We start from the raw sequence: 23095 nt of genomic DNA on the forward strand, positions 1-23095 counted from the left end.
CACTAGGGAGGTCCTGACCTTAGGATCTTTAAGTACACCACTCCACAGAATCTTTGCACAGAACTGCACTGAGCTGGTTATCAATGAAACCGAGGGCTAGAGAGGCAAAAGACCCCACCCAGGGTCACACAGCAGGGACCAAGGAGCTGGCCAGTGGACCCACGTCCTATCACCAAGCTGGAGTCCAGCATGGCCAGGCCAGCACAGGACGCCGAGCCCTTGAGAGCATGTCGTAAGTAGAATGAGCACAGTCTCGCCTTCACCAACATGGTTGACAGTAGGCGGACCCTTCCCCACTGTGTGCTCCATCTATAAAGCTCAATACCAAGGGCTTCCCTGGCAGTCCAGTAGTCAAGATTTCACACTCCCAATGCAGGGTGCCTGAGTTCGACCCCCGGCAGGGGAACTAAGACCCCACATGCCACATGGCACAACCTAAAAAAATAATTTAAATGAAATAAAATACAGCACAAGACCAAAAAGGTTTGTACGTGAAGTGTACGGAATGGCCCTGGGCCAAAGTGGGTGGAGAATTTGGTTGCTGTGTTTTCTCTGTAAGCAAATATTAGCACAGCAATGGGAACACGGCCAGTCCCAGAAATGGATAGAAATTTTGGAAACCCCAAACTGGCAACCTTGAATTCCTCAAAGCCAGGACAAGTTCCCTGAGTCTACTGTAATAAATGGCCACAAACACAGCGGCTGGAAACCGCACACGTTATCATCTGACAGTTCTAGAGGTCAGAAGTCTGGAGTCTTTTATATATATATAATTTATATGTATATGTGTGTGTGTGTGTGTGTGTTAGTTGCTCAGTTGTGTCTGACTCTTTACGACCCCAGGGACTGTAGTCTGCCAGGCTCCTCTGTCCATGAGATTCTTCAGGCAAGAACACTGGAGAGGGTTGCCGTTCCATTCTCCAGGGGATCTTCCAGACCTAGGGATCAAACCTGTGTCCCCTGCATTGGCAGGTGGATTCTTTACCACCTGACCCACCAGGGAAGCCTGATAATAACGGTATCATTCTCTAAAAACATACTGATACGTCTCCAGTCGATAATGTTCAGGTGAAAAAAGACATATTAATATGTCTGGTAACTAATGTGTTAATTGAATCCCATTTGTAAAGTCTCCTTTGCCATGTGAGAAATCAAGTCATCAGCATCTTTCGGGGGTCACAAAGTTCCCCGACACGCCTGGGAAGGCCCAGTACAGGAAAAGCGGTGGGCTTCTCCCTTCCTCTGGCTGCCTGGGACGTAACAACCGGGGCAAGACTCTGGCAGGTGAGTGGGGGGAAGATGAAAGACCCCCACAGCCCAAGAAGGCCATACAGAGACTCCAGAGTTGTTCAGCTGCTGAAAAATAAAAAAACCACACACACACATATACACATATATATGAGGCCTGGACTTTGCAGGTAAAATTTATTAAGGCAACACTGAAGCCTCCCGCACCCAGGGCTCGCTGGGCAGGCCTGAGCCCCCTCCTGCTCCAGACTGAGTGTCAGCTGCCCTGGCCCCACCTCACCCACAAGAGGCTCACCTCCCAGAGGTCCAAGTCCACTAGCTTCAGGCTGATACCCAGGGGCCTCAATGTAGAAAAAGGGTGTGGGATATAAGAACTATATTCCTGGTTTTTAAGGAAGAAAAAAAATTTGGAACCCTCTAGAAAAAAAAATTTTTTTTCCCTAGAACTCTTGTCCTAATGACGGATGTGATGCTCAGGACATGCTTCCTCCAAGCATGGAGAGGATGAGGGACAGGTCAGATTTGAGAACCTCAGCTTCCTGAGGTGCGTTCCCAGTAAGGGGTCCCCTGTCACTTGCCAGCCCCTCGGAGAAGGCCAGAGCCCTCTGAGCCCTCCTCCAGCCTCTCCTATTTCTTCTTTTCTGGGGCTTTCTCGACGATTCCGGGGGCGAAGGGGCCCACCAGCCACATGATGGGTGTGTTCTGGGCCACATACTCCACCAAGTGGTCCAGGGCCTCTCGGGCCCTGGCCACCTGCTCGCGGCTCCGTGTCAGGACGCTGCTGGAGAGATCCTGGAAGGAGTGGATGCCAGAGAAGGTGGCTTGGAGGTCCTCTACCTGCTGGCGAGCCTGTAGCGCCTGGTCCTTGATGTGGGCAGGCAGACCCTGGAGGCCGGAGCCCAGCGAGGCACAGGTGGTCTGGAGCTGCTGGGTGATGTCACGGAACATGGCGAGTGTCTGAGACTCGACCTGCTGAGAAGGGGCGGGTAGGGGCATGACATCACCCTTTGCTTTGGGGGTAATAGGACTCAAGGGGCTTCCCAGGTGGCTCAGCGGTAAGGATTCCACCTGTCAATGCAGGAGATGTGGGTTCGATCCCTGGTTCGGGAAGATCCCCTGGAGAAGGAAATGGCAACCCACTGCAGTATTCTTGCCTGAGAAAATCCCATGGACAGAGGAGCCTGGAAGGCTAGAGTCCACAGGGTGACAAAGGGTGACAAAGAGTCAGACATGACTTTTGACACGACTGAACCACAACAACAGGCCCCAAAGACCAGGAAAGAGGAAATGGGGGTATTCCACCCGCCTTGGGGAAAGCCTTTCCCCAGGGCATGGAGGCTCAGAATACCAGTGCTTCGAGTTTCAAACCGTGCCAGGTAATTGCCAGTCAAATTGAAAAACAGGCACAGAGATATTTTCAAAGAAGATACGCAGAACAATAAGCACATGAGAAGATGTTCAACCTCATCAGACATCAGGGAAGTGTGGCTCAAACCCACGATGAGACACACGTCACCCACACTAGGATGATTTGGGTAAAAGACAGACATGGGGGCTTCCCTGGTGGTCCAGTGGTTAAGAATCTGCCTGCTAAAGCAGGGGACACAGGTTCGATCCCTGGTCTGGGAAGGTTCCCACGTGCCTCGGGGCAACCAAGCCCGTGCACCCCGGAGCCTGTGCTCTGCAACAAAAGAAGCCACCTCAGAAAGAGCCCTGTGCACCAAGAGAAAGAATAGCTCCCACTTGCTGCAACTAGGGAAAGTCTGTGCAACAACAAACACCCAGCACAGCCAAAAGACAAAAAAAAAACTGTTTAAAAAAAAGACATATATGGGACTTTCCTGGTGGTCCAGTGGTTAAGGCTCTATGCTCCCAATGCATGGGGTCCCTGTTCCATTCCTGGTCAGGGAACTAGATCCTGAATGTTGCAACTCAAGGTCCTGAGTGCCACAACAAAGGCCTGGAACAGCCAAATAAATTTGAAAAAAAAAAAAAGATCGAACAGGCACTGGTGAGGATGGGAAGAAATTGGAACCCTCATATACTGGAGCGCAGCAGTCACTCTGGGAGACGTTCTGACAGTTCCTCAAAATGGTAAGCTGTAAGCCTAAGTGCGCACTTGACTCAGCAATTCCACCCCCTAGACTTCCGCCCGAGAGAAAAGAAAACGCATGTCTGTGCCAAGACTGGTACACAAATGCTCAAAGGGGTGTTATTCACAGCCGCCGAAAGCGGAAACAACCCAAATGCCCATCTGCTGGCAAACGGGGACACAAAATGTGGTTCATTCGCACGCCCCCACGTTCTTGCGCCATATGAAGGGGTGCAGCCCTGACACTTGCTGCCACGTGGATGGACCTTGAAGCCAGACACAGATGGCCACATGGTGTATGATTCTATTGATAAGAAACATCCATAGGGACAAAGTACATTTGCAGTTTCCAGGGCATGGAGGAAGATAGAAATGGGCTGTTATGATACTAGGGAGACAGTCTCCTCTTGGGGTGATGGGAATGCTCTGAATCATTAACACAGGTGATAGTCACACAACCCATGAATATACTAAAAACCAATAAATTGTACACTTTAAATGGGTCAGTTGTACAGTATGCGAATTATATCTCAAAACTTCTTTAATTCTGGTCTCACCATACAGTATGTGGGATCTTAGTTCCCTGAACCAGGGATTGAACCGAGGCCACAGCAGTGAAAGTCCTGAGTCCTTAACACACTGGACCACCAGGGAATTCCCTCAAAACTCTTTTAAAGTACAAGATACTGAATTTTACACCTCAATAAATTCGTTTTTAAAAAAGTGTTTTGTTTTTTTTTTTTTAAATGAGAAGGTCTGGAAGAACTTTTGAGGCCGAAGCTGTAAGCAGTGGGGGAGACCATGGTTGAGATAAGAGTCCTCGAAAATTCCTGAGTCTGGGGAGGAAATCAAAGCAGGTAGGGACCCTAGACTGTCCTGAGCCTGGTCAGCTGAGGACTCTGGCTTTGAACCTGGCCAGGAGGTGCTGCCAGGATCAATATCTATTTTCTCTTCAGCAGTTGGGGGGTTGGGGAAGATGGTTTTAAGTGGTTAGGGTCTGAATGCGCAACAGTTTTACAGAGATACTCACAATATCTTTAGAAATATCATTTTTTAAACACTGCGTGCCTTATGTGTCAATGTGTGTGTGTGTATGTAAAGTAACTCTTATACCAGGAAACTCATGCTTTTAAGTGAAAAATTCAGTGATTTTTTTTTTTTATAGTACATTCACCAGGTAGTGCAACCAGCCCTTCTATCTAATTTCAGAACATTCCATCAGCCCAAAAGAAACTCCAAAAAAAAAGGGGGGGATTCCTTAGCGGTCCAATGGTTAGGACTCTGAGCTGTCACTGCCAGGGGCACAGGTTTGATCCCTGGTCAGGGAACTAAGATCTCATAAGCCTCCTGGCTTAACCAAAAAATAAAAAAATAAAAACACAGAAAGAAAAAGAAACTCCATCCCTACTTACCCCTCTCCCAGCTCCCAACAACCACTCATCCACTCTCTGTGTCAACAGATCGGCCTGTGCTGGACGTTTCCCATCAATGAAGCCCCACCCTGTGTGTCCTTCTGTGTCTGCATCTCTCAGCATCGTGTTCTCAGGGTGCGCCCACATGGTAGTGAGTGTCAGGCTCCCCTCCTTTCGCAGCCAAGTGATGCTCCCGTGTGTGGAAGGACCACATGTTGTGATGTGTCACCTGCTGGTGGACATCTGGGTTGTTCCCCTTTGTGAATGTTGTGACTCAAACACTGCTATAAACACGTATGTGCATTTCACCTCAATGACCCTGCAGATGGTCCCGCACCCCATTCACAGATGGGGAAATTGAGGCCCAGCGAGGTTAGGCTGAGAACCTACAGTGCTAGGATATCAAAAGAGTCCCTAACACAGAGAGGCTATGGTTCAGAATGAGGCACGAGGATTGTTTAAGGCAGCAACTCAGTGAAAGCATGGATGAGTGACACCTGCTGCTGCTGCTGAGTCGCTTCAGTCGTGTCCGACTCTGTGCGACCCCATAGACAGCAGCCCACCAGGCTCCCCCGTCCCTGGGATTCTCCAGGCAAGAACACTGGAGTGGGGTGCCATCGCCTTCTCCGTGAGTGACAGCACAGGTGGCAAAGTCAGGGCTCATTCAAGAGACCAGCGCTTGCCATAGACTGGAGGGGCCAGAGCGTGTTAGTGAGGAGCTGTCGTGAGGAGCCTGGCGGGTAAATATGAAGGATGTCATGGGACCCTGGGATGGGGGAGAGGAGTCAGTCGCTCGGTCGTGTCTGACTCTGTGACCCTATGGACTGTAGTCGGCCAAGCGCCTCTGTTCATGGGATTTTCCAGGCAAAAATACTGGAGTGGATTGCCATTTCCTCTTCCTGGGGATCTTCCCGACCCAGGGATTGAACCAGCGTCTCCTGCACCTCCTGCATTGGCAGGTAGATTCTTTTATCACTGAGTCACCTGGGAAGCCTGAGGAGTCAGGACTCAAGAAAATGGAGCATGGCTTAGAATTCAGCAGGTAGAGACCCATCCCAATCAAGTGCCCTGTGGTTCAGAAGCAATATGCGCACCCAAGAGTAGAAATCCAGGCAGGCATCCTGGAGGAGTTGTCATCAGGTCCTGAAGGCAGTTAATGGGAAGAGAGGCTGGGGAAAGCGTGTGGAGAGGCGAGCCAGGGCCCCAAGCACCCAGTGCCACCCCCGGTGGGTACCTCTGGCTTGGCCGCGTTCTCCTCCGGGCCCTGCAGCTGCTTCTGGTTCCAGCCAAGCCACATCTGGTGTAGTTTCTCCTGACCCTCCACCAGCTTCTGATCGACGCCCTGCTTGATGGTTTCCATCTGGGGCAGAGGGAGATAGATGGTGGCTGCCTCAGGGCTTGAATGAAGCTGGCAGAGCCCCTGGGGGTCCACAGGAATGCTGGAAGAGGCAAGAATCCACAGGGAACCCAGGGGGTTGGAGCCCTGAACCCTAGGACCTTAGGCTATGACTTCATTTGAAGACAGGTCTTCAAAGAAGTGATTAAGCTAAAATGAGATCATTAGGGTGGACCTAAAAGATGCTTGCTCCTTGGAAGAAAGGCTATGACAAATCTAAACAGCATATTAAAAAGCAGAGACATCTCTTTGCCAACAAAGGTCTATATAGTCAAAGCTATGGTTTTTCCAGTAGTCATGTATAGATGTGAGAGTTGGACCATAAAAAAGGCTGAGTGCTGAAGAACTGATGCCTTCGAAATGTGTTGCAGAAGACTCTTGAGAGTCCCTTGGGCTGCAAGGAGATCAAACCAGTCAATCTTAAACAAAATCAACCCTGAATATTCATTGGAAGGACTGATGCTGATGCTGAAGCTCCAATACTTTGGCCACCTGATTGAAGAGCCGACTCAATGGAAAAGACCTCGACGCTGGGAAAGGTTGAGGTCACAGAACATGAGATGGTTGCATAGCATCATCGACTCAATGGACATGAATCTGAGCAAACACTGGGAGATAGTGAAGGACAGGGAAGCCTGGTATGCTAGAGTCCATGGGGTTACAAAGAGTCGGACATGACTTAGCAACTGAACGACGACAACGTTTTTGTATGACTGGTGTCCTTAAATGAAAAGGGGCTGTCAGGTGGACTTCCCTGGTGGCGCAGTGATTAAGACTCTGAGGCTCCACTGCGGCGCGCACAGGTTCAATTGCTGGTCGGGGAGGGAACTAAGCTTCTGTATGACGCACAGCGTGGCCAAAAAGAAAATAAACGAATGAAATGTTTTTAAAAGGGGGATGTTAGGACACAGACCCATGGTGGGATGACCAGGTGAGGACACAGGGAGAAGACAGCATCCACACACCAAGGAGCGAGGCCTCAGAAAGAACCAACCCTGCTGACATCTGGATCTTGAACTCTCAGCCCCTAGAACTGTGAGGCAATGAATGTGTGTTGTTTAAGCTGCCCAGTTTGGGGTACTTGTTACAGCAGCCCCAGCAAACTCAACCAGGACTGCAACCGCATGAGCCGGCCCAAGCAGATATGCAGAATGGGGAGGAGTAAACCAGCAGGCTTGGGGCGGGCTCACTGGTGCATATGCTGCTTACCACTGCCCTCGCCACCAAACCGTCTCACCATGGACCTCACCAGGATAAGCGTCTGTGACAGCTGGTGCAGGGCCTCCTGTGCCCTCTGCCTGGTGTTCTGCAGTTTGCCCAGAGAGTGTTCGTAGGCCCGCTGGCGCAGCCTCTCCGACAGGGAGCCCAGACGCACGAAGTAGCTCTGCTCCTGGCGCTGCTGGGCCACCGAGGCGATGTCGAAGCCCTCAAGGGATGTGGCGAGGCGGGCTGCGGTGGGGAGGCAGGAGAAGCGTGGTGAAGGCAGAGTTTATGCCCCGGTCTGCAAGTGTAAAAGGATCTCCCTGCCTTGGCTTTTACCTCATCTGTGAAATGGGTAGGATGGGGGCCAAATATCCTGGGATTAAGAGGCCTTAGACTAATGTGAGGGTCTGAAAACTACGACCCTTGGACTGTATCTGTCCTGCCTCCAGTTTTATATGATCCAACCCGTGAATACAATTGTTCATGTTCGTTATACGCTGTCTACAGCAGCTTTCAAACTATAGTGGCAGAGTATGTGGCCTCTTAGCCTGCAGAGATTAAAATATTGTCTGGGAATTCCTGGTTGGTCCAGTGGCTAAGACTCTGCGCCCAGTGCAGGGGGCCTGGATTCGATCCCTGGTCAGGGAACTAGATCCAACACGTTGCAACCAAGAGTTTGCATGCCTCAACTAAAGATCTCGTGTGCTGCAACTAAGACCCCGTACAACCAAATAAATATTTTAAAAAATACGTTCATTATCTGATCCTTTACAAAAAGAGTTGGCCAATGCTGCCTGTACAGGTCCTAGCATATATTAATAGTGGTCAATCTTTTACAAGGTTCTAGGCACTCTGCATGCTTTCTGTTTTGTCTTTTTTTTTCTGGCCATGCTGTGTGGCATTCGGGAATCTTAGTTCCCCGACCAGGAATCAAACCCGTGCCCCCTACACTGGGAGCCCGGATTATTAACTACTGGACCACTAGGCAAATTCCTCACATGTATTCTTATTAAATCTTAACAGTTCTAAAAAAAAAAATCTTAACACTTCTAATAGGGAAGCGCCGTCATCCCATTTTTACAGGTGGGGAAACTGGGGCTCAGAGAGATTAATTGACTTGCCGAAGGTCACACAGCTGGGGCTCCACAAGTCAAGATCTGACGCCAGGCCCCATGTTCTTAACCACGATACTTGACTCTCCATGAGAAGTCTGAGCCACAAGAGAACCATCTTCACAGCAGTTAAGGAAAAGTTAGGACTGTCTAGTCCAGAAAATACTCGTAAAGTTACAAGGTAACAGGAATGGAAATCCATCTGTCTTGATAGTTTGATCCTATCTTATTCTGCTCCCTGTAGACTTTAATATAGTAGCTCTTAAAGTTTGAGTTTTGTAAGTAACCTTATCTGGATTTGAAATGCCCTATAGCAGGGTCTGCAAATACAGCCCCTGGGCTGAATGCCACCTACTTTCGTCAACAAAATTTTTTTGACATGTAGTCATACCCCTTCATTTACCTACTGACTACACTTCTGTGCTACAATGGCAGAGTTGCATAGTTGGAACAGAGGGTGTATGGCCCAAAAAAGCCCAAATTATTTACCACCTGGCCTGTCAAGAAAATGTGGTCCCCTGAAAAAAAGTTATACTTAAAAAAAAAAAAGGAACCCCCCTGGTGGTCCAGTGGTCCAGACTCCAAGCTCCCAATGCAGGGAGCCCAGGTTCAATCCCTGGTCAGGGGACTGGATCCCACATACCACAACCGAGAGTTCACCCGCTGCAACTAAAGATCCTGCCTGCCACAACAAAAACTGAAGGTGTGTTCTGCATTCTGCAACTAAGACCCAGAGCAGCCGAATAAAATAAATAAATCATTTTTTAAAAAGTAAATAAAAGTAAAAACTAAATGAGAAAGACAACAAGGACCTACTCTATAGCAAAGGGAACTATACTCAATATCCTGTAATATATTCTTTTCCTCTAATGGAAAAGAATCTAAAAAAGAATATATTCATATACGTATGTAAAATGGAATTACTTTGCTGTATACTTGAAACTACCACAACATTGTAAATCAACTATATTCCAATAAAATTTTTTAAACTTCCCAAAAAAGGATTATACAATGTATAAAACAAATGACTGAACAAAAGTACTAAACACCCGGGACATTTAAAAGCAACAAAAGCAAAAGTCAGCCTCTTGGGAAAAACAAACCTGCCCCATTCTCCTGACCAAAGGCAAGTCTGTAAAGGCCAAATCCAAACCAACAACATTCTGAACCCAGGCTACTGGTCACAGCTTCTCCATGGCCCTCTGGGAACCCTGCAGCTCTGCCCTCGGAAGTGAAAGCAGCTTCGTTATTTAGGCCAAGGCTGTCTGACAACTGACTCATTGGAAAAGACCAATGAGAAATGACTCATTGGAAAAGACCTGATGTGGGGAAAGATTGAGGGCAGGCGAAGGGGACAACAGAGGATGAGATGGTTGGATAGTATCACCAACTTGATGGACATGAGTTTGAGCAAGCTCTAGGAGTTGGCGACAGACAGGGAAGCCTGGTGTGCTGCAGGCCACGGGGTCACAGAGGGTCAGACACGACTGAGCAACTGAACTGAACTGTCTGGTAGAGTCCAGGCATGTGGGAGCAAGCCGGCAGGGCCCCTGGAGGGGGCAGGTGGCCTTGGCAAAGGGGAGACCCAGGAGATGGGGGGAGCAGGGCTGTTCTGGCAGAAGCCCATGAGTAGCGTCCCAGCTATAACATGGCACCTTAACTCACAGACCCCCCAGCACCTGAAGCCCCTCTCGGCACAATGATTTCATCCTTAGTTGCTGTTGTTTATTCACGAAGTCGTGTCCGACTCCTTGTGATCCCCTGGACTGTAGCCTGCCAGGTTCCTTTGTCCATGGGATTCCCCAGGCCAGATTAGTGGAGCTGGTTGCCGATCCTTCCTCCAAGGGATCTTCCCCACCCACGGATCCAACCCACGTCTCCTGCATTGGTAGGCGAACTCTTTACCACTGAGCCACCAGGGAAGCTGTTCATCCTTAGCAGATGGACACAAAAGAAAGAAAATCAAAGCTGGTCAGATAGATCTGTTCTCTGAAGTGGCTCCCAGGCCTGGCTCACAACCTGCCTCCCTGCAAACTCTGCATCTTCCCCTGCCTTCTGCTGACCAAGACTCACAGCTGCATCTTACTCTGTCTGAGCACTAGGAGGGGCCAGCAGGCACTGCGCTTGGTGTGCAAGATGGACGACATCAGCCGGATCCCTTCCTTCAAGAGATGCAGGGTAAAGTTTTGAAAACTCAAAGGCCAAGTGACATGAGACCCTCAACCCAGGAGCTGCAGGGCCTGAGATCATTGGCCCTGCTCCCCCTGGATGGAGCGTGGTGTCTGGGTACACGTGGCCCTCGGGGACCCTTGTTGCCATGGGCACTAGTGTGTGCAATACTGGTACGGCTGGAAGTTCCCATCACGGTGTGCAAAGGATGGCTGTGCCTTGAACGCAGGGCCAAGGCCAACTCCACGAGCCATAGTTATATGAAACCACGAGTAGGACTGGCCGCTTTGTCTCACCTCTTTCACCCCGGGTTTATTCCTGCCACCATCTGGTCCAGCCCCATCACAGCTCACCTAGACCAGCAGGGTCACCTGAACCTGTCTCCTTCGCTTCCCACCCCCGGTGTCTTTCCCACAGTAGCCACCAGAGGGCGCCTGTGAACACTGAGTCAGGCCCCACCCCCTCTGCTCACAGTCTTCCAGGGTTCCCATTTCCCTAGGGGTAAAAGACCAAGTCCTCCCATGGCTCACAAGGCCCTTCACAATCTGCTCCGGTACCCTTGCTGCCCTTCCCTCTTCCCTCTCTCTCCCAGGCTCACTCTGCTCCAGCCACACATGCCGCCTCCCTGCTCCTCCCACACACATCAGGCACCATGTTGTCCCCTGGTCTCTCTGCTCAGACATCAGCACAGCTTCATATACCTCAGGGCAACATCTCCTTTAATCTCATTGCTATACCCTTAAGGTTCCATGAGGGCAGAACTTTGTTCACTGACATATCCCTAGAACCTGGAAGCAGGTTTGGCATATAACCGGTGCTCAGGGTTTGAACAGATAGATGCCTGGGTATGGGTGGAATGATAGAGAAGAGTTTCAGTGATTTTATTCGGGGACTTGAGCACCTGCTGGGCACCAGACAGGGGACACAGCTTCTGCTTTGTGGAATTGATGACTAGAGAAAAATTAGAGCCAAGAAGGGGGAGGTTTCAGGACACAGTATGAACAAGGAATGGTGTGATTTTAGAGGTCTTATGAGGGGTGCGGGGGGTGTGTGGCATGTGAGCACAAAGCTGGAGGTGGAAGGGAACGAGCCATCTAGATGTCATGTAAGGGTTCCTGGTAGAAGAAAAGGCCAGTGCAAAGGCCCCGGTCTGGGAACATGGTCAAGGATGGGCAAGGAGGCCAGTGAGCCTGGAGCAGAATGAATGAGGGCAGGTGGGTAAGTACAACGGAGCTTCCAGGAGGATTGAGGCTGTTACCCACAGGGAGATGGGAGCCCTGGAGGGCTGCGGGGAGAGGAGGGGCCTGACTTGAGTGCTCACAGGCGCCCTCTGGAGGCTGCTTCAGGGAGGACAGATACCATGCACCAGGGCAGAGGAACCAAGCTGACTGAGGTGGGCTAAGACAGATGGGGAGAAGCGGCAGGGACCAGATGACAGCCTGTGAGGGACAGACTCCAGGTGGCTGGGAGGGACCCATATCAGATGGTCTGGGGAGGGGCCCCAGAGTCAAGGCCTGCACTCACCGAGCTCAGCGTCCGTCATGGGCAGGTGGTTGTCCACCCACTCCTCCGACTTGCCCAGCACTGTGTCCACCCCGCTCAGCACCATCTGGCCGACACGGGAGCCCACAACTGAGTGGACACCGCTGGTCACCATGGACTTGGTCAAGTCTACGCCGCTCTGCACAGCACCCCGGGTGACGTCCACTGCCTCGGTGACTCGGGAGGCCACAGTGTCCTTGGCACTGGACACTGTGCTGGACACAGCCTGTCGGGCCCCTGACACCTTGGACGACACAAGCTCCTTGGTGTCTGCCAGGACCTACAAGAAGGACCAGCGTCAGCATCTCTATCCTCCCTTTGTACCTGGGTGCCCCGACCCCTGTGCCCCAACCTCTACAAGGGGTGGGCTGAAGGGAGGAGCTCCAGCTCCCGGGTGACCCTGAAGGGTGAAAGCAGTTAAGATCACATGCTCTGGGGCTGGATGGCCCAGTTAGAGTCCTTGGCTTGATATATCCTAGCTGTGTATCCTCAGGCAAATCACTCGACCTCTCTGGGCCTCCACTTCTTCCCATGGTGTTATGGGCTAAAGGGTACTGAAGCCCCCAGGACTTCAAAATGTGACCGTATTTAGTGATGAGAACTTTAAGGTAGTAATTAAGGTAAAATGAGGCCATTATAGTGGATCCTAATCTAGTCTGTCTACATGCCTTGGGGCCAGAAAACCAAATCATAAAATAGAAGCAATACTAACAAATTCAATAAAAACTTTAAAGATGGTCCACATCAAAAAATCCAAAGAAAGTAGATTAAATAAAAATAACATTTTAAATAATTAAAATGAGTAACTGAGTTCCTCAGTCATACTGGCCACCTTCTAAGGGCCCAACACCCACATATGGTTGTTGGTTTCCACACTGGATGGTGCCGAGAAAGAACATGTGCCGAGAAAGTTCAGAGACCGGGCAGCCTGGTCCAGAGAAGGAACGGCACGTGCAAAGGTCCTGAGGCAGCTCTGAGATGGGTGTGTTCACTGTCTCTGCTTTCCCCTGCCTCCCCAAGATGAAAGTTCCACGAAGGCAAGGGCTCTGTATCCATCACCCTGTCCCGTACATGTGGGCACTAATGTGACTGAACTGGAGGACGGAGGCCAGCACGGACAGAATGGAGCAACTGAGGTGGGCGTAGAGGGTCGGGAGGCGGTGGAGTCAGATCAGGTGGGACCACCAGAAACACTCTGGCTTTTTCTCTAGGCAAGGTGGAAGACCCTAGGGGGCTTTGGGCATATCTGGCTGGTGTTCAGAATGTTCCTCCAGCTGCTCAATGGAGAGAGGGTGGGAGAATAAATGCGGTCACATTTGTCTGCTATGGGTTAAGCTGAGACCACAGACCCCATACCCAGCTAGGCCCCCAGTCTTAGTGGAGCATCCTCCCCACCCCACCCCTCATGGAGGGGGTTAGTCACCTTCTCCGGCGGCTGCTGCAGGATGGGCAGATTCTCCTCCAGTTTGTCCAGCCCCCTGTGGGCGTATTCACTGGCCGAGGTGACTGTGGGGGTGGGCGTGGGGTGGGGGCAATAGACAGCTGATGGTTACTGCGCACGTACATCCCTCAGGGGCTCTGGGAGGGTCCACAGACACCACCCCGCCTCCCCCACCCGGAAATAGGCCAGAGTGGACGGTCCATGGGCTCCCATGCTTCACTCACGCTGGGGTTCCAGCTTAGACAGGATGGGCTGGGCCCCACTGACCGCAGCAGCCGTGAGGGTCTTCACCCCCTTCTCGGCCGCGTCGCAGACAGTCTTGACGTGGGGGTAGCTCTCCTTGGTGGACGTGTAGGCGGCGGTCACCATGTTGCAGGTGGAGCTGATGAGGGGCATGCCGGCCACGCGGTCCACCACACTGGGCTGTGGGCAGGGAGGCTCAGGCCGGGGACGTGGCTTGCCTCCCCTCCCTCTGCACTCACTCGGTTGCACAAGCCAGGCACTCCCTGGTTCCGCCAGGCGCTTCCTCTATCTTGGCCCGGCACCCCACTTGTCTGAACATGACCTTGACACCCATGGTGTGCCAGGCAGTGACGAGACATGAGAATCCACTGTCCTGGAGCTCAGGTCTAAAACTGATGTCAGTGAACTATGCCCCCCGTCCCACCCCCAGGGCCAGCCCACTACTTGCTTTTCCTTTTGCCTTTTTTTTTCCTAACAGCATTATTGAAATCTGGTTCATACGTCATAGAATTTCACCATTTTGAAATGCACGATTCAGAGGGTTTTAGTGCATTTGTTCACAAGGCTGTGTAACTCTCACTGTCTTAATTTCAGAACGTATTGATCGCTCTCAAAAGAAACTTGTTGTCATTGACTGTCACACCCTTGCCTACCAGCCCCTGGGAACCATGAATCCACTTTCTGTCTCTGTGGACTGCTGCCTGTTCAGGACACCTCACAAAAAAATGGAATCACACGTGGCCTTTTGTGTCCGGCCTCTTACACTCAGTGTCATTGTCAAAGTTCCTCCATGTAGTAGCATGTGCTGGTGCTTCACTCCTTTTTTTAAAAATTGTGGTCAAATACACATAAAACTTACCATTTAAATAATTACGTGCACAGCTCAGTGGCATTAAGTACACGTACATTGTTGTGCAACCGTTGCCAGCATCTGTCTCCAGATTCTCAGCTTCTTAAACTGAAACTCTGTTCCCTTTAAACACTGACTCCCCTCTCTTAGCCCCTGGCCCCACCACCTACGTGTCTCTATGGATTTGACTCCTCTAAGGAGCTCTTGTGAGTGGGATCAGACAGTATCTGTCCTTCTGTGCCTGGTTTCCCTCACTGAACATACTTTCAAGTTTCGTCCACACTGCACTGCATGTCAGTGCCTCATTGTTTCATGGTATGATATTCCATGCTACCTGGTTTTTGTAAATCAAGTTTTATTGGCACATGGCTATTCCCATTCATTTACGTATTGAATGTAGCCATTCTTAACCTACAAGAGCAGAACTGAGTAGTCAGACAGGCCTTGTGAGCCTCAGTTTCCTGACCCATAAAATGAGAAGTCATTTCTGTCCTAAAGGAGTTGCAAAGGTGACCCGTGAGAAGACGCATACAGAAGACTTAAGTCTCATAGGTTCTACCTGTAGAATCTGTGCAATCGCCAGTCCCAGGATTGGGAGTACTATTCCAATTTTACAGACAGGTAAACTGAGGCAAGAAGAAGCTAAGTAAGTCATCCGAGGCCCCAAAATTAGCCAATGGGAAAGCTGGACCTTGGACTCAGGCAGTCCTCCTTCAGCGTTTGCCCAGGAGGTCTCCTCAGAAGTTAATCACAAAGTTACCACAAAATCCAGCAATGCTGCTCCTATGATTCTAGAGACAGGAAAACACATGTCCACATAAGACTTGTACATGAATGTTCTCACCAGCACTATTCACAATGGCCAAGAAATGGAAAAAATCCAAATGTCTGTGAATTCGTGAATGGATACAGAAAATGTGGTAGAAAGCATGTTTTTAAAAATTCATAGCCTCCAAGGACTTCCCTGGTGGCTCAGTGGTAAAGAATTCACCTGCCAATGCAAGAGGTACAGGTTCCATCCCTGGGCCGGGAAGATCCCACATGCCACGGAGCAACCAAGCCTATGCGCCACAACTGTATCGCCTGTGCTCAAGCCCGGGACCCAAAACTATCGAGCCCTGCGTCCTAAAGCCCGTGCTCCACAAGAGAAGCCACCACGATGAGAAGCCCCCACACTGCAATGAACTGTAGGCCCCGCTCGCCACAGCTAGAGAAAAGCCCCCCCACACACACAGCCTTCGAAGGGCTAACAGGCACAAAAGACTCTCCATATCACAAGTCGTTAGGAAAATTCAAGTCAAAACTACAATGAGATACCACCTCACACCCCACACTCACTGTGATGGCTACTATCAAGTGAACAGATATTAATAAGTGATGGTAGGAATGTGGAGAAATTGAAGCCCTTGTGTGCTATTAGCGGGAAAGAAAAATGATGCCGCCCCTACGGACAACATTATGGTGATCCTTAAGTAACTAAAAATGGAATTGCCATATGACCCAGCGGTTCCACTTCTGGGTATATAGACGAAAGCACTGAAAACAGAATCTCAAAGAGACATCTGTATACCCATGGTCAAAGAAGCTTTATTCACAACAGCTAAAACGTGGAAGCAAGCCGAGTGTCCTGTGCTCCGTGCACACAGTGGGATAGGATTCGGCCTTAAAAGGAAATTCTGATACAACACGGGTGAACCTTGAGGACATTATATTTGGTGAAATAAGCGAGACACGGAAGGACAAATACTATACGGTTCCACTTATGTGGTACCTAACGTAGAAGATTCTACTTCTTTTTTGGCTGTGCCTTGTGGCATCTCAACTCCGTGACCAGGGATCCAATCCTCACCCTCTACAGTGGAAGCACAAAGTCCTGAGACCACCAGGGAAGTCCCAGAAGGTTCTACTTTTATAAACATGATTCTACTTATTTTACTTCTACAAGATGTCCACTTGGTAAATCCATCGGCAGGAAGCAGGTTAGTGGTTGTCAGGGGCTGGGGGAGAGGGGAATGGGCCTGACTATTAGTGGGTGTGGGGTTTCGATTTGGGGTGAGGAAAGAGTTCTGGAATAAGACAGTGATGATGGTTGTACACTGTGAATGTACTTAATGACACTGACCTGCACACTTCAAAACAGGTAAAATAGTATATTTTTATGTTATGTGTATTTTACCGTAATTTTTAAAAAGGAATGAGAAAATTAATAAGGACCTACTATATAGCACAGAGAATTCTACTCAATATTCTGTAATCACCTATGAAAATAGACTCTAAAAAACAGTAGATATACGTATAACTGACTCACCTTGCTGTATAGCAGAAATGAACATTGTATTAATAAATTATATTATTAATTGTATTAATAAATAAAAGTCAACTGATGCTGTTGTTTAGTCCTTAAGTCATGTCTGATTCTTTTGTGATCCCATGGACTGTAGCCCATCAGGCTCCTCTGTCTATAGGATTCTCCAGGCAAGAATACTGGAGTGGGTTGTCATTTCCTTCTCCAGGGGATCTTCCCAACCTAGGGATCGAACCCTCGTCTCTTGCATCCTGCATTGGCAGGAGGGTTCTTTACACAGAGCCACCAGGGAAGTCAGAATACTCCAATAAAAATTCATTTTTAAAAAAGTAAGGGGACAGAGCACCAACAGATGCTATCCGTACAACAGAGAGGGACCTCAAGCAGATAACGCTCAGTAAGAGAAGCGAGATACAAAAGGATATTGTAGCGTGCGTCTCCATTTATATGAAATGTCCAAAACAGGCAAATCAGTAGAGACAGAACCTAGATAAGGGGTTCCCAGGAAAGAGAAATGAGGAGTGACTGCTGGTGGGTACAGGGTCTCTTCTGGGGGGAGATGAAAAATGTCCAGTGTGGTGGTGACGGCTGCATATGGGTAGTTTACTAAAAATCATTGAGTAGTACTCTTCATAAGGCTAAACTTTTAAAAAATGCTTCATCATCTTTTTTTTTTTGGCCTTGTTATGTGGCATGTGAGATCTTGGTTCCCCCACCAGGGATTGAACCTATGCCCCCTGCAGTGGGCATGCAGAGTCTTAACCACTGGACTGCCAGGGAAGTCCTCATAAGGATGAATTTTATGGTATGTGTGCGCATGTGTTAGTCACTTAGTCGTGTCAGAATCTTTGAGACCCCACAGACTGTAGCCCATCAGGCTCCTCTTTCCATGGAATTCTCCAGGCAAGAACACTGGAGTGGGCTGCCATTTCCTTCTCCAATTACGGTATGTGAATGATACCTCTACCCTGGTGGCTAAGATGGTAAAGCGTCTGCCTACAATGCAGGAGACCTGGGTTCAATCCCTGGGTCGGGAAGATCTCCTGGAGAAGGAAACGGCACCCCACTCCAGTATTCTTGCCTGGAAAACCCCAAGGACGGAGAAGCCTGACGGGCTACAGTCCATGGGGTCGCCAAGAGTCGGACACGACTGAGCGACTTCACTTTCACTTTCTATTTTTAAAAAATTGTTTATTAAAAGGGACTTTGGGGAACTCCCTGGCAGTTCAGTGGTTAGGACGCCTAGCGTTCACTGCTGAGGGCTCGGGTTCGATCCCCGGTTGGGGAACTAAGATCCTAAGAGTCCTGGCATGGTCAAAAAAAAAAAATGTAGCAAGGGGAATTTTATTTAAACTGGGAAGCAGAAGTGGAATTAGAAACTGACTTTCTTAGAAGGAGGACTCTAAGAGAACCTGCAGAGACAGGAAAGATCTGCCTGGGGGAGCCAGGCAGTTCAAACAGAGCTGCACCCCTGTTCTCCCAAGAGCCCTGGGATCCCCCAGTTCTCCCACCTTCGCCTGTTAATGGGGAACCTGCTAGGGTCTAGAACTCGACCCACTTGGAAGGGTGTCTCTGGATCCCTCTGTGCTGCGAGCAGCCTCCTGCCAAGGCTCGCGTGTGGGAAGGCTCCTCCCACAGATCCCAGGCCTTCCTCACCTGCTGTACCGGTTCCTCTGCCGTCACCTGGGTGCTGGCAGTGGCTTCAGTCTCGTCAGCAGACATTTCTCAGAAGCACGCACTGTGAGCAGAAGGACTAGTCAGGGTACAGCCGGCTCCTCGCTTCCCTCCATGGGCAAGTCCGAGTTCACACCTGCCCTCAGGGCTCCCCCACCCCCACCATTTCCTAGAACTCTGCCTCTAGATCAATTACATGCACTTGTGAGCCTGTTCAAAATGGTGCTGATTCATCAGGTCAGAAGTCTGCATTTCCAACAAGCTCCCAGCTGCTGCTCAAGCAGCTGGTCTTGGGGCCACAGCTTAAAGGGCGAGGTCTGCGCACAGCCCTCCAAGGGCTCACCTGTATCAGCTGTTTAGTCACTCAGTTGTGTCTGACTCTTTGTGACCCTGTGGACTGTTGCCCACCAGGCTCCTCTGTCCGTGGGATTTCCCAGGCAAGAATACTGGAGTGGGTTGCCATTTCCTTCTCCAGGGGGTCTTCCCCACCCAGGGATCAAACCTCTAGCGCTGGCATATGGATTCTTTACTGCTGAGTCACCTGGGAAGCCCCACCTCTATCAATATTATGGTGCAAAACCCCTGGAGTTGCAAGTTGTCAGTTACTACTGGGTTTCAAGACACCTTCCCTTTGACCCAGAAACCTCACTGCGGGGACAGTCCCATACTGGTACTGCCACGTGGACAGAGACGTGTGTACCTGTGTTGCTAAAAAGAAGGGCAATAAAGATAGATAACAATGGTAGCCCAGGGCAGTGGCTGAAGACTGTAAAACTTACACATAATTGACACAGCCCACGTCTGGGAAGATGCCGTGGAAAAGGGAATGGCTACCCTCTCTAGTATTCTTGCCTGGAGAATCCATGGACAGAGGAGCCTGGCGGGCTACAGTCCCTGGGGTCGCAAAAGAGTCAGACACTACTGAGCAACTAACACAAGATATTGTTAAGAGACCAAAGGTGTGAGTGGGGCTAAAGTATTTGCTTATAAATCTTTAAAGAGACACAGGAAGAAAGATCGTGTAGCTGGGGCAAGCCTCTGACTTGTGAGCCAAGTAGATAATATTATCTGTTCAAAAAAAAATTAACGTTAAAAGAAAAAAGCTAGAAAGAACATGCCTGGCCCCAGTGCATGTCCCTCATGTCAGTCTCAGGGACGTGGGGAAATCAAGAGAGGTTCCCTGGGTGAATCTAATGCACACATTTGCAGGCAAGACAGCAGGAGCCACAGGTGCTCCACTTTCCTGGCCAGGTGGAAAACCTAGAGCCTTGTCAGATTACATTTCAGGAGTCCCAGCCCCACCTATGCTGGGCAAGTGGGCAAGGAGCTGATAACCTCGTAACCGATAACCTCATAACCTGATAACCTCAGTCCTCTTATCTGTAAAATGGGGCTAAACCTTCCTTAAGGCTGGTTCCCCACGTGCTTTTTTTTTTTTTTTTTTGGTCATACCACACTGCATGTTCCCTGACCAGGGATCAAACCTGTGACCCCCCCTGCAGTGGAAACTCAGAATCTTAACCACTGGACTGCCAAAGAAGTCTCCCCACAATGAATGACCCCCAAGGTCATTCTAGAAGCCTCTGGTGAACCCCTGACCTCGAGTCTGAGCATTTTCTTCCAGACATTGTGTTTGCCATTCCCTAAGTGGAACCCAGGCTTCCCAGAATCTGGGAAGTGGTAAAGACCCTGCCTGCCAAGGCAGGAGACATAAGAGAGGAGGGTTCGAACCCTGGTTTGGGAAGATCCCCTGGAGGAGGAAATGGCAACCCACTTCAGTACTCCTGCCTGGAGAATCCCATGGACAGAGGAGCCGGGCGGGCTACAGTCCATGGGGGTCACGAAGAGCTGTACGTGACTGAAGTGACTTAGCGTGCACATGCAGACACACGAATGGAACCCAGCAAACCAATGTTTTGAGAGCACCAGTTCTGGTTGTCCAAACTGGGTTCTAATCCCGGCTCTACAACTTGCTAGCTGTGGGAGCTTAGGAAGGCAACACCCCTTCTTGGAGCCTCATTTCCCACATCTATGAAATGGGGGTAACCATTCCTAGCACAGAGTCCCTGCGGATTGGAGGAGAGACTGCACGTGCTCACTCAGCTTGGGACCTGGCACGTAGCAGGCGCTCAGTAAACGGGTCCATTTCACACCACTCTGTCTGCCACACAGAAACTGGTGAAACCAGCCAGGATTGAGCTTCTGCTTGGTACAAAGGTCCCCCACCCGGGAAGTGGGGCGAGGAGGCGCATCCACCCCTGGTGATCATCATCTGACTCCTGTTCTTCCCCTCCCCTTCCCCTGAGCCTGAGTTCACCTGGACAGCACACAGGTCCTCCTTCCCATCCGTTTTGTCCATCCAGTCCTTCTGGAACTGGTTTAACCAAGAACGGCCATTGCAGATATCACACCCCCCTCCCCCATAAGAGTCCTTGGGGGTCAGCAACCTGCCTGCAGCGGGCCTCAGCTGTGAGAGCAAGAACTGGCTGAGACTGGAGTCACGCAGCCGTCCAACTGCAAGCAGGATATGCTCAGATCCAACTTCCAGAGTTCTCCAGAGAAGGAACCCAAGCCTCGGCTCCGGTTTTACAAACGTCCCAAGGACTCAGATAAGGGGTAGGCCTTCCCACCGCCACTTTGTGCAATCCACTGGCCACACCCACCCAGGAAAAGGAGGCGGGATTGGCCCCAGACCCTCCCAGGGTCAGCTGGGGTGCCAGAAGGAGGGCAAGGGAGGGGCCAAGTCCCCAGGCGCCAAAACCATTTGGAGAGGAAGGGGCTTTGCTAGGCAGAGGGACTGCTCCCCTGGTGGGGGTTGGGGGGGAATTTCTACGCGGAATGGGCTGCGGCTTGTCTCCAAAGTGCGTCAGCAATGCAGGAGGATGTGGTTTGGGACGGGGGACTTAGCCCCCCGCCCCATGCTGCCACTTCTAGGGTGTTCTTTCGTGCGCCTCCCCCCCGCCAAAGTCCTAGATATTGAGAGAACAAAGTCTGAAAGTCTAAGCCTGTTCCAGAAGTTGAATTTTTCTGGGGAGGGAAGAGTGCTCAGCCCAGGCTGTAGACCCCCTCCCCAGGCCGCGGAGACGAGCAGAGTCCCCAGGAAGGCCCTCCCTGTCCCTACCTCCCTTAGGGCACCCCAGGACTCAGCGGACCCCACCCCCACCTCAGTCGGGGCCCCTCGCCTCTCACCGCGATCAGCGGGACGTCAGGGGCGCAGCTGCCACTACTTCAAAGCCAGCTCCAAAACCGTCCTGGGCCGGACCAAGACCAGCGTTTATACTTCGGGGCGGGCGCCCGGGAGTGACGGGTCGGAGGACCAATCTGGTTGGGGGCCGCCTGCCGCCAGGCCACGCCCCTCGCCCGGCTTGGGACGTTGGAGCCATAAGTGAAGTCCAGGAAAGGGCGCCCTCCCTACTGTGCAGCCAGTTGGCGACACCCGTACGACCCCAGAGCCAGCCCGGGAGAGCCCCCTCCCCGTCTGGGACCCTGGGAACTCGGCGATGGGAGATGATCCTAGGGTCCCCTGTCCTTACCCAATCGAGGCTGTGAGAACTGAGAGATCATTGCGTGAGGCCTCCTTTCGTCAGGCGCCACCACTCCATCCCGACCTCCGAACGAGGCTGATGGAGCCGGCCCCATCTAGCATTATGAGCAACTTGCCCTGACCTGTATCGTGCCACTCAATCCTCACAACACTGTGTGCCCATCTATCACCTCATCTTACAGCTGAGTACGAAGATCATGGCATCCGGTCCCATGACTTCATGGGAAATATATGGGGAAACAGTGGAAACAGTGTCAGACTTTATTTTTGGGGGCTCCAAAATCACTGCAGATGGTGACTGCAGCCATGAAATTAAAAGGCGCTTACTCCTTGGAAGAAAAGTTATGACCAACCTAGATAGCATATTAAAAAGCAGAGACATTACTTTGCCAACAAAGGTCCGTCTAGTCAAGGCTATGGTTTTTCCAGTGGTCATGTATGGATGTGAGAGTTGGACTGTGAAGAAAGCTGAGCGCCGAAGAATTGATGCTTTTCAACTGTAGTGTTGGAGAAGACTCTTGAGAGTCCCTTGGACTGCAAGGAGATCCAACCAGTCCATTCTGAAGGAGATCAGCCCTGGGATTTCTTTGGAAGGAATGATGCTAAAGCTGAAACTCCAGTACTTTGGCCACCTCATGCGAAGAGTTGACTCATTGGAAAAGACCCTGATGCTGGGAGGGATTGGGGGCAGGAGGAGAAGGGGATGACAGAGGACGAGATGGCTGGATGGCATCACTGACTCGATGGACGTGAGTCTGAGTGAACTCCGGGAGTTGGTGATGGACAGGGAGGCCTGGCGTGCTGCGATTCATGGGGTCGCAAAGAGTTGGATACGACTGAGCGACTGAATTGAACTGAACTGAA

General features: G+C 50.6%; 1 protein-coding gene across 9 annotated transcripts; it reads right to left on the reverse strand.

Annotated features, from left to right (window-relative positions):
• Positions 1 to 1393: 1393 nt before the first annotated feature.
• PLIN3 (perilipin 3) lies at positions 1394 to 21982 on the reverse strand. Of its 9 annotated transcripts, none has more exons than XM_027547332.1 (8): positions 21877 to 21981; positions 18670 to 18751; positions 13840 to 14038; positions 13598 to 13680; positions 12157 to 12454; positions 7398 to 7597; positions 5987 to 6112; positions 1394 to 2217 (listed from the first exon to the last, which is right to left on the reverse strand). In XM_027547332.1, exons 2-8 carry the CDS (start codon positions 18733 to 18735, stop codon positions 1876 to 1878), a joined length of 1314 nt encoding a protein of 437 aa, XP_027403133.1. In that variant the 5' UTR covers positions 18736 to 18751; positions 21877 to 21981; the 3' UTR covers positions 1394 to 1875. The 9 variants fall into 9 exon arrangements, with proteins under 9 accessions (XP_027403133.1, XP_027403127.1, XP_027403134.1 ...); XM_027547326.1 differs by having other exon boundaries at positions 1394 to 2220; positions 21877 to 21980; XM_027547333.1 differs by having other exon boundaries at positions 21851 to 21929.
• Between the last annotated feature and the right edge of the window lie 1113 nt (positions 21983 to 23095).

Source organism: Bos indicus x Bos taurus, chromosome 7, assembly GCF_003369695.1.
Source record: "Bos indicus x Bos taurus breed Angus x Brahman F1 hybrid chromosome 7, Bos_hybrid_MaternalHap_v2.0, whole genome shotgun sequence".
Classification (NCBI taxonomy): Eukaryota; Metazoa; Chordata; class Mammalia; order Artiodactyla; family Bovidae; genus Bos; species Bos indicus x Bos taurus.

What these genes read in the sequence shown, in the direction of transcription:
- PLIN3 (XM_027547326.1), bottom strand. Translation starts at nt 18,735, where the DNA reads ATGTCTGCTGACGAGACTGAAGCCACTGCCAGCACCCAGGTGACGGCA. An exon ending in CAGAGGAACCGGTACAGCAG is followed by an intron (nt 14,039 to 18,669) that starts GTGAGGAAGGCC and finishes CCCTGCCCACAG; the next exon opens with CCCAGTGTGGTGGACCGCGT. An exon ending in CATGACGGACGCTGAGCTCG is followed by an intron (nt 7,598 to 12,156) that starts GTGAGTGCAGGC and finishes TCCCCACCGCAG; the next exon opens with CCCGCCTCGCCACATCCCTT.